This window comes from Sciurus vulgaris (genome assembly GCF_902686455.1).
Source record: "Sciurus vulgaris genome assembly, chromosome: 12".
Lineage (NCBI taxonomy): Eukaryota > Metazoa > Chordata > Mammalia > Rodentia > Sciuridae > Sciurus > Sciurus vulgaris.
The window spans coordinates 112,133,265-112,146,414 of NC_136473.1; the positions used below are offsets into that span (position 1 = coordinate 112,133,265).

At 50.0% G+C, this 13,150-nt stretch overlaps 1 protein-coding gene across 9 annotated transcripts in view; it reads left to right on the forward strand.

Annotated features, from left to right (window-relative positions):
* Positions 1 to 13,150, forward strand: part of ILDR2 (immunoglobulin like domain containing receptor 2) — a 55,545-nt gene that overhangs the window by 23,809 nt on the left and 18,586 nt on the right. For 4 of the 9 annotated variants that reach the window (XM_079107921.1, XM_079107920.1, XM_079107923.1 and 1 more), the window contains 3 exons: positions 8,198 to 8,254; positions 10,534 to 10,680; positions 11,699 to 11,875. The exons of 2 other annotated variants lie outside the window; for them this stretch is intronic. In XM_079107921.1, the coding sequence (XP_078964047.1) occupies positions 8,198 to 8,254; positions 10,534 to 10,680; positions 11,699 to 11,875 (381 nt within the window). The remainder of the gene's footprint in view (positions 1 to 8,197; positions 8,255 to 10,533; positions 10,681 to 11,698; positions 11,876 to 13,150) is intronic. 3 more of the 9 variants (XM_079107924.1, XM_079107922.1, XM_079107928.1) reach the window with 2 other exon arrangements.

A 13,150-nucleotide genomic window follows, 5' to 3' on the forward strand; every position in this document is an offset into this window, starting at 1 on the left:
GCAGTGTCTTCCTACTAGTGGATTGGCGTTCATTCTGTCCAGCATGCTGATTTTGGTTGCTATTGGAAGCCTCCATGTTCTCAGTGCACAGCCCTCAATTAATTACAAGGTGCTTTCTGCCTAAGCTAAAAACAAGGATTAGGGCGCATGGGCCATTCCATGAAGCCTGGAGGAGTTTGGGGAAGACCTAGGACTTGGATTAGGATCTAGGTGGGCCTGCGACGACTTTAGATAGAATGCCTTTAGAATCTATCTTTCAAACTAGGATACCCTTAGAGGAAAAGGGGAGGAGAATTTTTAAATAAATAAACTTATGGCAAAACCACAGGCATAAACTGGGACTGTCCAGGCAAACTGGTATGATGGCCGCCCATCTTTAGAGGCTGGCCACCTCCCCGAGGATCGACAGACCATCTAGAGGACTGAGGTCGCACCCCGCCAGCTGGGGCACCTGCCCAGCCAGCCCTGCGGCCGGCGGCGTTTTATTCCCGGCGGCCTGCGAGGCGCACCCGCATCTCCATTCATCTGCTTGCACAAGCCCGGGGCCAGGGAGAGGGTGATCTGACGCGACGTGGGCCCCGAGGCTGGAGGAAGGCAGAGGCCCGGCTGCCGCCCGCGGTTCGCGCTCCGCCGGCTGCGGCCGCGCGGGGCGGGCCGAGCTGTCAATCAGCGCGCATTCCCTCGCCGTTGCCTGGCGACCCGGCAGCGGCGGCCGGGTCAGCCGCGCGCTCTTTGTGGTCGTGAGGCCGCGCGGGGGCGGGGACGGGCCGCCCGGGTGGGTGGCACCGAGAAATCGGCTCAGCCCGGGACAAGGCGGCAGCGCCGAGAGCCCCAGGAGACAGTTGATCCATTTTCCTCCCGAGCAGCTGCCGCTATTCAGCGCGGGGTCGCGTTCACACGGGGCTGTGCCTCCGACTTCGCCGAATTGCTTCGGGGGGTGGGGGTGGGGGGCTCTGGGAAAGGCCCGCCTGCCCAGGCCCCCGAAGTGAGGGGCTGGCCCCGAGCGAGGGTAGGGCCGGAACTCTGACCGTCCAGGTCCCGCGCGCCCGCCGGCATGGGGCCAGACCCAGGGCCCTTTGGAGTAGCCATCCTGTCCTGCCTAGGAAGGAGTCAGTGAGTGCAAGAACGCGCACAGGCCCTGGAAACGACGTCCCGCTTGCGTTCCATCCCACTTTCCTGCACATCACATTTTAGTCAGATCTGCCTTCAGCATTGCACCTCAGGCCAAGTAGAGCATGGTGTATTACTAATAATATTTGCATCTGTTCACTCTTTGGGGGTAGGGGGTTGGATCACTATTGTGCTTTGCAAAGGCAGAGTACTTTGCCATCATTTTTACCCTTGTTTATTCGTTTTGTAGCAGTGCGGTGAATGCCTTTTAATTAGATCATACTGTGTTATGATGTATTCAGTAATCATTTTCCAGTCGCCGCTTGAAAAGGTGCTGAGAATTTCAACAACCTCCAACATTTTCTATATCCAAAAATTATACTTTAATTATATAAGTAGAACAATAATGTCATGAACACAAATTTCACAGTCATTCCCAGCAAATACTAGGAGACTAGAAAATATTGCTGCACATTGCTAGAAGAAGGATAAGCAAAAGCTGAGGACAGTGAGATATTGGAGGAAAAAATAGTGGAATGGGAATGGGTAGACCCAGGTTCTGTTGCCAGTGGATCCTTAGTCAACTCTGCCGCTTGGGGTGGGAGTCTAAACCTCTCCGAACTTCAGGTTCCTGCAAACATGGGATGGGGTATGGACTAGACCTCTGTGTTCCTTTCTGGCTGTAAAATCTGATTCTAGAACTCTGTGTGAATAGAGGAAGTTAGTTCTTTAGGCTAACCTCATAAACACTGCCAAAAAGCCGCAAGCATTTATTAACAGTTAATTGCAGATGGTCCAGTACTAGTCATTTAATGGAGAGAATTCAGTCAGAATCATTCTCCTTTAAGACTGTAATTTACAGCGAACTAAAATATACAAGACACAAAAAGAAAAAGTAAACACATGAAATGCTTAAATACATATATAAGAGAAAGGAGGCTATATCCACACTTGGGATGGATAGTCATAAACTATATTTATTGAATGCATGGTTGCCATGGGAATATAGAATAAAATTGAGGATGTGTGTGCCCTTGGGAAATTTCCAATCTATTTGGGATTTTGAATAGCCATGGAAACAACACTTAAAGCATAGCCATAGAAACATCTTCACACTTAAAAGGGCCAGAGAAAGCATCTGCTCCCCTCAGAGACACAGGAGAGAAGCATTTTGGAGGGCTCGAAGCTGAGAGAAGAGGGGGTGGATACAGTACATCCCCGAAGATGGATCCAGAGGAAAGCTTGGGAATGTATGCAGCTGAGATGTATGTTGAATAGAAGAGGTGTTCCTCATCATCCTCAGCTTTGAAACAGAAGGTTCACTTACAGTGTATATTGGCAAACGCTAGGAGGTCCTTAAGTTAATACTTCCAAAGAAACGAATGGAAACCAGGATGGTGTAGATACCTGAGGATGGGGAGGGGTGGTCATCCCACCTTTTTCATGAGTTCCAATGCATTGACAGCTTGTCTGCCATCAAGTGACTAAGTAGCCAGATTGAGGTTCTAAAAACAAGTTTGTCCCCAATCCAGAACTTCTGCACCATCCGTTGCATTTTGAAGGTTTTGACTAAAAATCAGAAGTTGGATTGAAGTATTAAGAGAAAAGAAAAATCTTTTTATCTAAAATCTGTATGTATATCATTTCTCTGTAATGACTTCTTTAGAAATACCCTACCCTGGTTGTCCTCAAATCTGAGGACGAGGGTTAGGCTGATCCCATTCTCTTAAATGGCAAGATAGCATGTACATGGTCCAGTATCTGGAAGGTGCGCTGGCATCAGACTCCTCTGGGAGTGCTGAGTGTCTGCAGTGCCCAAAATAGTGTGGAATGAGCGAACTGATGAATGAACAGTTGCTTCACATTTTTAATCAAGAGCCTACTCCCTTCTGGAGTGGAGAGAGGGGACTGTGTCAGGGTCTTGCCATGAGCCAGTCTACCAAACAGTTGGGATTTGCTACTGAAAACTCTTGCAGGCCCCCATAGGTGCCGAGGTGCCTCCTTATGCTGGGCTGCTGGGGATGTATGGTTAGGGCACAGCCCCTGCCCTAAAGGGTTTCCTGTTGCCACTGGAGGCACAGGTGGGGGACCACTGTAACTGAGAGATAAGTGCTCTAAGGAAGGCATGTACAGCCCCTAGGGAGAATGGAGGGGAAGTAGCTTCTCAAAGCAGCATTCTTACAGAGTCTTGTCAGAACACATTCCAGTCTTGAGAAATGCTTATCTTAGTAAAGAAGGAAAGTAAATTCTGACTTGGGGGGCCTGGCCTACCATGATGTGAGTGTTAGGGGTTTGGAGGAAATATCCCCAGGACATGGTTGTCATGAAAGGTGCAAAGATAACACTCTGAAGACTAGGAAGCTAGGCAAGGACTGAGTCTCTGGGGAAAAGCCCTTGACCAGATGGAATGTGGTATCCAAAAGGCAGAGGAAGACAGATTTGCAGGAAGAAAATCCTTTGACTTTAGTGAGTCTTGTGACACAGAAGCAGGTAACTAAACCGAGTTCTGCTCATGCTGCTGGATGCTTTGTGGGTGTGGGCAAGACTGAGGCTCTTGCACATTGCATGGGGCCACGTCCTGTTACTGTTTCTGTCTGCACCTGCTTTATAGTAAACACTTCTTTGTTGAATGAATGAGTGAGTGAAGGGGTTGGAGACATCAGAGAAGCAACCTGGCTCCCAGGAATATGTACAAGCATTTCAGTTGGGATGACTTCAAGGTGGCAATAGCAGAAAACAGCTCGAGTAGGCAGTTCTATAGACAAGATATTAGGTGTTTTTACAGTGCCTGTTTCTACTGTGAACATTCAACCCCAGGTACCTGGACATGCTTGGTGGTGGAGTCTGTGACAGTACGGCCTGAGCTTGGCACCTGTGTGCGCTTGCAAGGCTATTAGCAGGCCTCATTCATTGCGTGTATTCATGTGGAAATTTCTTTCAAGTAATGGATTTTGCAAGGTTTGGAGAAAACTGAGTGCTTACATGAAAATTGTATTTTCTGGGGATAGTTTGAGCTTTGGTTTGAAAAGAGTAAATGTGGCCTCTGTCTGCAGGGTGTGCTTTCCGTCCTCTCCTCAGACATCAAAGTGACTTGTAATTGCCACTCCTAAGCGAAGTCCTGGAAGTGGCTTAAAAGAACCGGTGGAGTGCTGCTGAATTTGGGATGTGTTGGCTGCCCGGGAGGCAGATGCCCGTTGCACACGGGAGAGGAGAGGGCAAGACTGCACAGTAGCATTGCTCGGGGTGCTCGGGGGGCGGAGCTGAAATCAAAATGATCATCAGACGTGGAATTCCAGCACAAATCCGAGTTTCAGAAGCCTTTCACTCCAGTAAAATGTAAACCATGGTGTAAAAGCCAGAGCTTTGCACTCGCTCGGCTGTGGATACAGTGATGGCCTCTGCTCTCCCCAGCTCCTCTGTGCTCTGGACTCTGAAAACATTGACTGTCACCCCTTCACTGAAGAGTCCGTCACCACCCCCCAGGGCCAGGGGTACTCAAGAACTCTGTGGGAGGCCTCCACCTTCTGAAGTGCTGGCTGTGGACTGTGGCTTCATGGGGCGGCTGGATGTAGGTCTTCCTCTTGGAGCAACAACCTTTGGAAATTTCTGATTCATATTTCTAATATACTCTCTGCTTCTTTTAATTTTTTTTTTTTTCTGTTTAAAAAGTAAAATGGTTTAGAGTAACAATGGAAAGCCCCTTCATTGTTCTCCAGGATGCCCTTTCTGGCGCCCGGAAATAAGACAGACTAACATTTGGTGTGTAATATTATTTGAAGTTTTAATTTGAACCCAGATGCTAGAGCTTACGTCCCTGTCCTTCTGGTTTGGGAACATAGCTAGTACACCGTTATGGTGGCCTGCAGAGCATGTGGGGAGAGCCTGCTTTTGGTTTTCGTGCTGTGACCCTTCGCAGGCAAGTCTGTGTTCTTGGGCTCTGGAGAGCCCACAGGCATACTCTCTTTGGCTTGTCTGATGTTTAAAAGTGTATTAATTCATTGTCCAATGCTTGAAAATCATGATATTTCACAAAAATCTGGGGAATCTTGAATAATGGTTTGCCTCCAACTCTCGGGACAACTTCTGGGGTGAGGGCAACAGTGGCCTTTGGTGAGACCTGCCGTCCTTCTGTGCTTCACACCCACGAGTCTTCCCTGGTGTCTTACATCTGGCTGGCTGCACTCACTTACTTCACATTGCCTGCTGGTCCCTGTATACATTTCAGTTTGCAACTCCAATCCCTGAGTTTTGAGTTTGAGATATAGATAGGGTGAGCAGGTAATCAATTGCCCACACTAGAATTCTGAGAGTAAAAAGGGGTTGAGTTAATAATTACACCAGGGTCATAGGCATAAGCCAGACAAAACCACACATAGGGTCTCCCCATTTTTATACTGCTACATTCAACTCCTTCTTCTCACCAAGGAGGAAGCCCAGACCTAGGAAGGAGAAGTAATTTGCCTCTAGTAGTTACCAAGTAAACTCATGACAAATCTACCCTATCTTGACTCCCATTTGCTGCTTTTTCTCACATAACACACTGAATATAATCCATCTCCTCCTGGAATGTAGGGGTTTTATTGTTAATAATTACCACATAACTAATGTTCTGCCAGCACCTATAAAGTGAAGCTTACATTATCAATGGCATTTCTTTTGTGAATCTAACTAATGATTTGGACCACAGCCTCTGCAGAGGTGTTCGAAGCACCGGTAGGCCAGAGAACAAGAGGGTCCACACATTTAAGTAGGTACAACGAGAGATATACTTAGAAATGCCAACTGTCCAGATTGGAAAGAAAAAAAAAAAACCCACAGCAAATGTCCCCCACTAAGTCAGTCTGTGTTGATTGATCTGCTAACAAACACTGCCTATCGATGGCTTGATTGACTTTGCCTGGCAGTGAGTGTGAATGTGTCTACAAGACTGTCTGAGATCCCAATTTCCCACGTCTCTGACCAGCTGACTATTGCCCCCTTGAGTTTCCAGAGATTCCTGTGTAGAGAACACTCCAGATGAGACCATGTTTGCTTTCATCCCCTGCTCAGACTTTGGTCCCAAGCCCGTTGCATCTCCTGCCGTGGGAACCGCACAGACCTCTCTTTATGTTTCGAGAAGATGCAGTGACGGCTGGCCAGGAAGTCTCCTTTAGGGTGCTTTCCCCAGTGCCCCGTTTGGCTTCTGCCCGTCCTACTCAGGGACCTTGGGAGCAGCAGCACCATCTCACCAAATCAGCTGTGCGAGCTGGAGAACAGAAAGAAGGAAGCTCTTCTGGCTAAGGCCCAAAGCAGAGTTGGCCCAAGTGACCCGCTGCTGTTCCCTGAGGGACAGGTGTGGGACCCCTGCAGGAGGCGTGACCAGGGTGCATGCTGCCTTGCTTCCTGTAGTTGAGGCCAGCTGAGAGGAGGCCAAGTGAACAAGGTTCTCTTCTGCCCCACTCGCTGATATCTTGTCCCGGTCACCACATCCTCCCTGGTGTCCCGGAGTGTCCTTTTTCCTTTGCCCCTGGTTAGAACTTCTTTCCTGTGGAGTGCCTTATAGAAGATGGAAGTAGTGACCAGCTGTGACTTTCAGACTCAAAATGTACACATGGGCAGACTTCTTTCAGGCTAACAGGAAAGAGTTGTCTTCTAAATGAGCCAAAACCATATGCACGAATTTTATTTTTATATAGAGATAGGACTGTGAATGAGTATAAGAAAATGTAGATTGTGGATTTCCATTGTTGTTTTTCAATCTGGACGATTAGTGTGTCTACATATACTTCTTGGTGTACCTGGGGACATGAGAAGCCTTGTTAGTGTTGGCTCTCCTGTTCTCAAGCCCACCAGCATCTTAAACATCTCTGCATGTGCTGTGGTCCAAGTCATTGATTAGATTCACAACAGAGAAGCCGTTGATGATAGAAGCTGCCAAGTTATAGGCCCCAGAGCTCTGCTGTCCAGTAGCTGCACGTGATTACTGAGTTTTTGAAATGATTAGTTGTTGATACTAATATAAGTAACAATAACAATGGTTTGAATTAATTTTATTTCTTTTGACGTTTTAAATATAATTACTAGAAAAGCTGAAGTAGTGTGTGTTGCTAGCCCCATGCCTCTGTTGGATGGTGCTGCTCTGGAGATGGAGGTCATGCCCCTCAGTGAAACAGGGCTTAGTTGGTTGCTAGGTGGCCTTCATGATCACTGAGAGGAGGGAGGTTTGCTCCTTGTGTCCTGATGCAACACACCAGTGTATCACCAGTGTAGAGGCAAGGCTTCAGCGTGGCAGAGTTAGCCTAACAGCCTTTTCATTACCTTGATATGGGAATCTGGTGAAAGCAGAGCATAGCTTTCTAAAAGTCAGCTGGTTTTAAAAAGGACTGATCTCCTCCCTCACATCTTCCAGCATCTTGTTTCCTGTACAGCTCTGCCTTCCAAAGCCCAAGGGGCACCTGTTCTGACGCCAGCCATGTCACGCAGAAGGCACGTGGACCTGCCGCCAGCTGTGGGTGCCACATGGAAAAGCCGTGCCATCTACATATGTGCAGAGTGTTTCTGAAGCAGACAGCAGAGAGGAGTGTGTAACTGGTCTAGCTTTATCTTTTCCTTGCCTTTGAAATTTTTAATCATTGAAACATCTTTAGACCATAAATAGAATCATGTAGCAAGATAATCCTGAGTTAAAACCAAATATGTACTTCTGTTTCTATATGGATGTAGGACTGTACGGATGTACAGAAATGTCTACTGAACATTTGGATGCAGATGGTTTGACTTTGCGTGAGGAGGACGGGAAGGGTGTGTGAGTGAGGAGAGGTGGCATGTCAGTCTGCCCAAGCAGAACCTTTCCTAAGGAGGTAGAGACCTCCTCCTGTCCATGGTCGGAGAGAAAGTCTGTTTCTGGCTCAGGGCAGGCTTCACTTAGCGGGGCTGACAGAGAAGGTCGCTTCTGCTGACAGAGCCCCCAGCCTGTAACGGGCCTCTCACAGCACAGAGATGCAGACCAGTGTCCCCGTGTGGGGATGGCCACCACGGGGGCCAGGTTCAGCTGCATTTTCCTCTGGAGTAACCTCTTTCCTTCTTCTTTTCTTTCTACTCCTTCCAGGCAGGACAGGGCTGCTTGCTGATCTCTTGCCCGGTTTTGCTGTGGAGATCATGCCAGGTATTCGGTCATTTGACTCTTTATTTGCTTAACTTGCTGTCACTCCATCTGTCCTGCTTCTGCATCTGTCACCGACTACTTGTTTCATTATTTTCATATTTGTCTACGCATGTCTGTGATCTTTTCCAGGTGAGCTAAACTCATTAGAAGAGCCTTTAAATTCTATTCCTTCTGTTCCTAGTCCCTAAAATAATAATAGTTAAGAATAGGCTGAGATGGGGACCTAGGCCCCGAGTGTCTGGCACGTAGCATCGTTGATGATCTCCATGCCTGCCTCAGTGTTTCAGCTGTGCCCAGAGAGCTGTGTCCTACCCACCCTCGTTCCTTATCCCATCCCTCATTCCCTGCTGTGTCTGCGTGCCCATCATGACATAACTGCCTTAGTAATGCTACCAAAGATCTTTTTCAAACCTCAGGAAAGCTCTCTGCTCCTCCTGCCTTGAGAAACACCCATCCTCAGACCTCTGTTACTTGGTGCTTGATTTCGTGGGCTTACTAGGCCCCTTGCATCCCTAAAGGCCCACAGCTTCCTGCTGCAGCACACTCTCTTGTGAAGTAGTTCAGTTCAGTGCCCCAGCCTCTACCCGCCAGCTCCAGTTTGAGGCAGCGCTGTGTTTCGTGGTTGACAGAGGCTCAGAGAAGCAAGTGAAGGGCTGGGGTTGTGGCTCAGTGGTAGAACACTTGCCTGGGATGTGTGAGGCCCCAGGTTCGACTCTCAGCACCACATGTAAATAAGTAAATAAGATAAAGGTCCATCCAGAACTAAAAAAAAAAAAAAAAAATTATATATATATATAAAAGAAGCAAGTGAAGTATGGTGGGGAGGTACCCAAATCAAGGAGCAGGAAAAGGTGGGATTCAGTCTTGCTTTGGAGAGTTTCTGCCAGAATTTTAAGAGCTTCCTAAGAACAGCAGAGAGATACAAGTTTCAAGAAATATCTGGAGCCTTCATAGTTCAACTTCACTAATTATTCTTCCATGAATTCTTCTGTGCTTTCCCACCCAGGTCTTCTTCTTATTGATGTTGCTCCCAAGGACACCAAGAGATAGCTCTTTATAATCCCCCTTGTCTAAAGTTCCTGCAGTTTGTAAGCATTTGTACACACACACACACACACACGCACACACACACACACAGAGCTACATTGCTGGGTTTCAAACTAGAAGTTATATAAGTGGGAATTACTGTTTTTCATCCAAAAAAGACATTTCCTATCCACCTGAATTTCCCTTTCTCTGGTTCCAAGAATCCTTTCATGGATAACATTCTTTTGTTCTCCAACATAACCTGCCAGTCCATTATCTTTAACTGTCTGACCAAAGTTGTGGTCCCTCCTCCACTCAGCTTATCTGAACAGTGGGCTCATATCCATCTCAGGGCTAAGGCCAAGGCCTCCTGCTGTCTGTGGTCTTCAGTAGGCATGCTCCCCAGATCTCTGCCCCCGCCATGGGAGAGGGGCACCTGGGTGATCCGGAGGGTTTCAGATGGGTAGGTGAGGAGGGACCTTCAGGAGACATAAGCTGTTCATTTTCTCTCTGGGGAAATAATGTTCTAATCAAAAGTCCCCTAACTTCATAGTCTCAATCTCCCAACAACATGTCCATTTAGTTGAAGGACTATTTAATAATTAAAATTTAAGAAAAAGAATGGGTACTTGAGGGGTTTGGGGTAAGAAAGCTGTCAACCAAAATGAACTGCTTTAGTCTTTTGGCTTTTAAGGGAAAGCATGGCTCACTTCAGTCTGTCCAGGCTCCAGGGAGGGTTGGGTCCTGTTGCCCAACTCAGTCAAGTCACGTAGGGTCACGGCCATTTTTATCTAAGCCAGATAGAATTTGCTTCCTTTCTCTTCATCTTCGAGATGGCATCTGTTCACGCTTGGCTTGTGCTGAGCTGTGAAAAGCAGGAGTTAGACACTCCCCAGCCTGCTCATCGGCCTTGACCCAGCCCGCCCCTTCCCTGTCCAGCAGGTGAGGCTCCCCTCCCCAGCCAGGACTCCTGCTCTTGTCCCTCCTGATTCTGATGCTGCAGTCAGCTTGGAGGGCCTGTCCCCACCCCCAGCACTGCACTGCCCACCCAGGGTAGCTCTCCTCACTGCCTTCCGCTCCTCCAGAGCCCCGTGCTCACTCTCAGAGTCCTGCTGAGTTGGGGCTTCCTCCCTGGAGGATGTGCCTTCCCCAGGTCCCTCCCCTTACCTCCTTTCACAGGGATACACCCTTTGGTGCACCCCGTCCTGAGGGTGGGCTGCCTTGAGTGTGGGTTTCTCTGTGCGTCCTTCCAGAGTGGGTGTTTGTGGGCCTGGTGATCCTGGGAGTCTTCCTCTTCTTCGTCCTGGTGGGGATCTGCTGGTGCCAGTGCTGTCCCCATAGCTGCTGCTGCTACGTCCGCTGCCCGTGCTGCCCAGACTCCTGCTGCTGCCCTCAGGCCTGTGAGTAAAGAGCCCTGGGGAGGTGTGGGGCGGTCAGAAGGTGCGTCTCCTCTCCATCCAGTAGCCATGCACCCAAGTCCTCCTCCACCTCCTTTCTTTCCACCCAGAATGTTGGTCATCCCAGACCCCATCTTCTGCTGGAGCCCCGGCTTCAGGGACCCCCTGTCTGCCTCCTCACCCCCTGCATGCCTGCCTCCATGTTCTCATCCACACCTTCACATGCGCTTGGAGTCCATGGACATTACCGATGAAAGGGCAGGCAGGATGGCCATGTCATGGAGAAGCTTTGCCCTCTCCTCAGGCATTCAAACCAGAGGAGCCTTTGGTCATTCTCTTCCCATGTAGAGAACCTCCTCTTTTTATATGCAGTGTGCAAACCGTGGCCTTTGGGCACCACCCAGCAGCCCCTGATGAGTGTCCTTTACTCCCGTGATGAACAAGACCCAACAGGGACTAGTCCCGCAGGGACTCAATTGTACCTGACTAGCCAAGCCCACATAGGCACTGAGTTTGGCATCCCTACCACAAGCCAGACACGCACTGGGAGAGAGAGGCACACTGTGCGTCTGTGGTATCTGTAGGGGTAGCAGTGTTAGGAGGCCTCAGGTCATTTGCTTGGCTTTTGAAGTCACCCAGCCAGGGCCACATGGCAACCCACTGCTCTCTTCCCCTCTCCAGAAGAGGTTCTGGGCCTCCTGGAAGCAGCCCTGCGCCAGGTCTCCTCCAGAGGCCTGGGGCAGTCTGCGGACAGTGGGCTGCTGAACCTGGGGATGCTGCTGTGACAGCTTCCAGGAGCACATATTTACCTATGCCAGTACTGAGCACGGAAATCCCTTGTATTTTTGCTCTTCGGTGGAGCTGATGGTCCCGTGCAGAGTGGCCCTGCTGAGTCAGTTTGGTCCTAGGAGAAGACACACATGTCCACGAGCTCCCTTGAGAGCGTCCTCAGGGGTTTCTGGTGTGAGGGTTGTGGAGGGTGGGACAACGTAATCTCTCTTGCTCTTCATCTCCTCCACAGTGTACGAAGCAGGGAAAGCGGCCAAGGCCGGGTACCCTCCCTCTGTCTCCGGTGTCCCTGGCCCTTTCTCCATCCCCTCTGTCCCTTTGGGAGGAACCCCCTCATCTGGCATGCTGATGGACAAGCCGCATCCACCTCCCTTGGCACCAAGTGACTCCACAGGAGGAAGCCACAGTGGTAATCGTAGTTCCAGACTGCCCTGCCCGGGGCTTGTCCCTGGCCCCTGCCCAGTTCCTGGCTGATAAGTACAGTCTGTTCAGTGATGTATCTTTTGGAAAGTTATCTGCATTCCAGAAGTGGGGTCCTTCTGGCCACGTCCGGTATCTTTTGGAGTGCATCTTGGGCTTTCCCAGGCTGGAGGACCCTGCTGACCCTGCTTCCTTCCTAGGCGCCCCGGTAAGGAGGACTCGGAGAAAGAGCTGAGGCTCTCCTTGAACGCTGATCTTGCTGTTAGATAGTTATTCCACCCCTGCCTGGTGTTCGGGACTGTCCGTGGCACGCTGAAGGACAGTGTGATGTACAGGACGTGGCTGCTCTGACAAGCAGCGTGGTCTTGCGGGGACAGAGGTGGGCCCAGATTATGACATTCAGATGCTGGTGTGCACTTGGTTTAACCATGAAAGAGCTGGAGTTGTTACGGAGCCTTTGAGAGGAGGCATGGTTTGTGCTGGGCCTGGAGGAATGAGCAGATTGGGAAGTGAGCCGGGCTGCTGAGCAGGACGGCCATCGTGATGAAGCCCAGAGCTGGGAGGACAGGTGTGAGTGCTGGACAGCCTGGAAGGAGATGGAGGGGCCGATGGAGCCCCTCTAGAGGGCTGGGCTTGGCGTGTGAGCCAGCAGGAGTGCGGCGAGCAGATTCCTGCATGGGGTGGCAGGGTGGCAAGCGACTGGGCAGGGGGCGAGAGGGGGACCAGAGACCATGAGCCAAGGTCTGACCCGGTGGTTGGTGGGGTTACGATGGAGACAGTGGGGGTTGAACAGCAGGGGTGAGCCTGAGAGGAACTCGAAAGAAGTGGGAAGACTTTGGAGAATGAGGGACAGGGGTCTCAAGACGCCCCCAGTTGTCTTGTGGTCCAGGCCACTGCTGAAAGGACACACTGGCCAGGAGAGCTGAGCTGGGTGACGATCAGCTCCTTTGGGGCCTGATGAATCTGTGCAGAGGTAGAAGTGAGGGCACGGGCAGGGGAAGGTGGAGAGGTAGAGGCGTCAAGGTGCAGCTTTCCTGGAGGCACCTGAACAGGATCACAGAGTGGAGGAGGTTGAGACTCTGTGTCTGGTAGCTTCAGAAGGTGATTTTTAAATTCCTAGATGCAATGAGCCACCAGGATTGGCGAATCAGACATCTCATGCTGCGGGCATCTGGGCGGGTGTGCAGCCCACCGCCTGACTGGAAGGGGCGCATGTCCTCGGTGAGGGATTAGTGTTTGTGTTTTTCCCTCCCTGGAACTATTA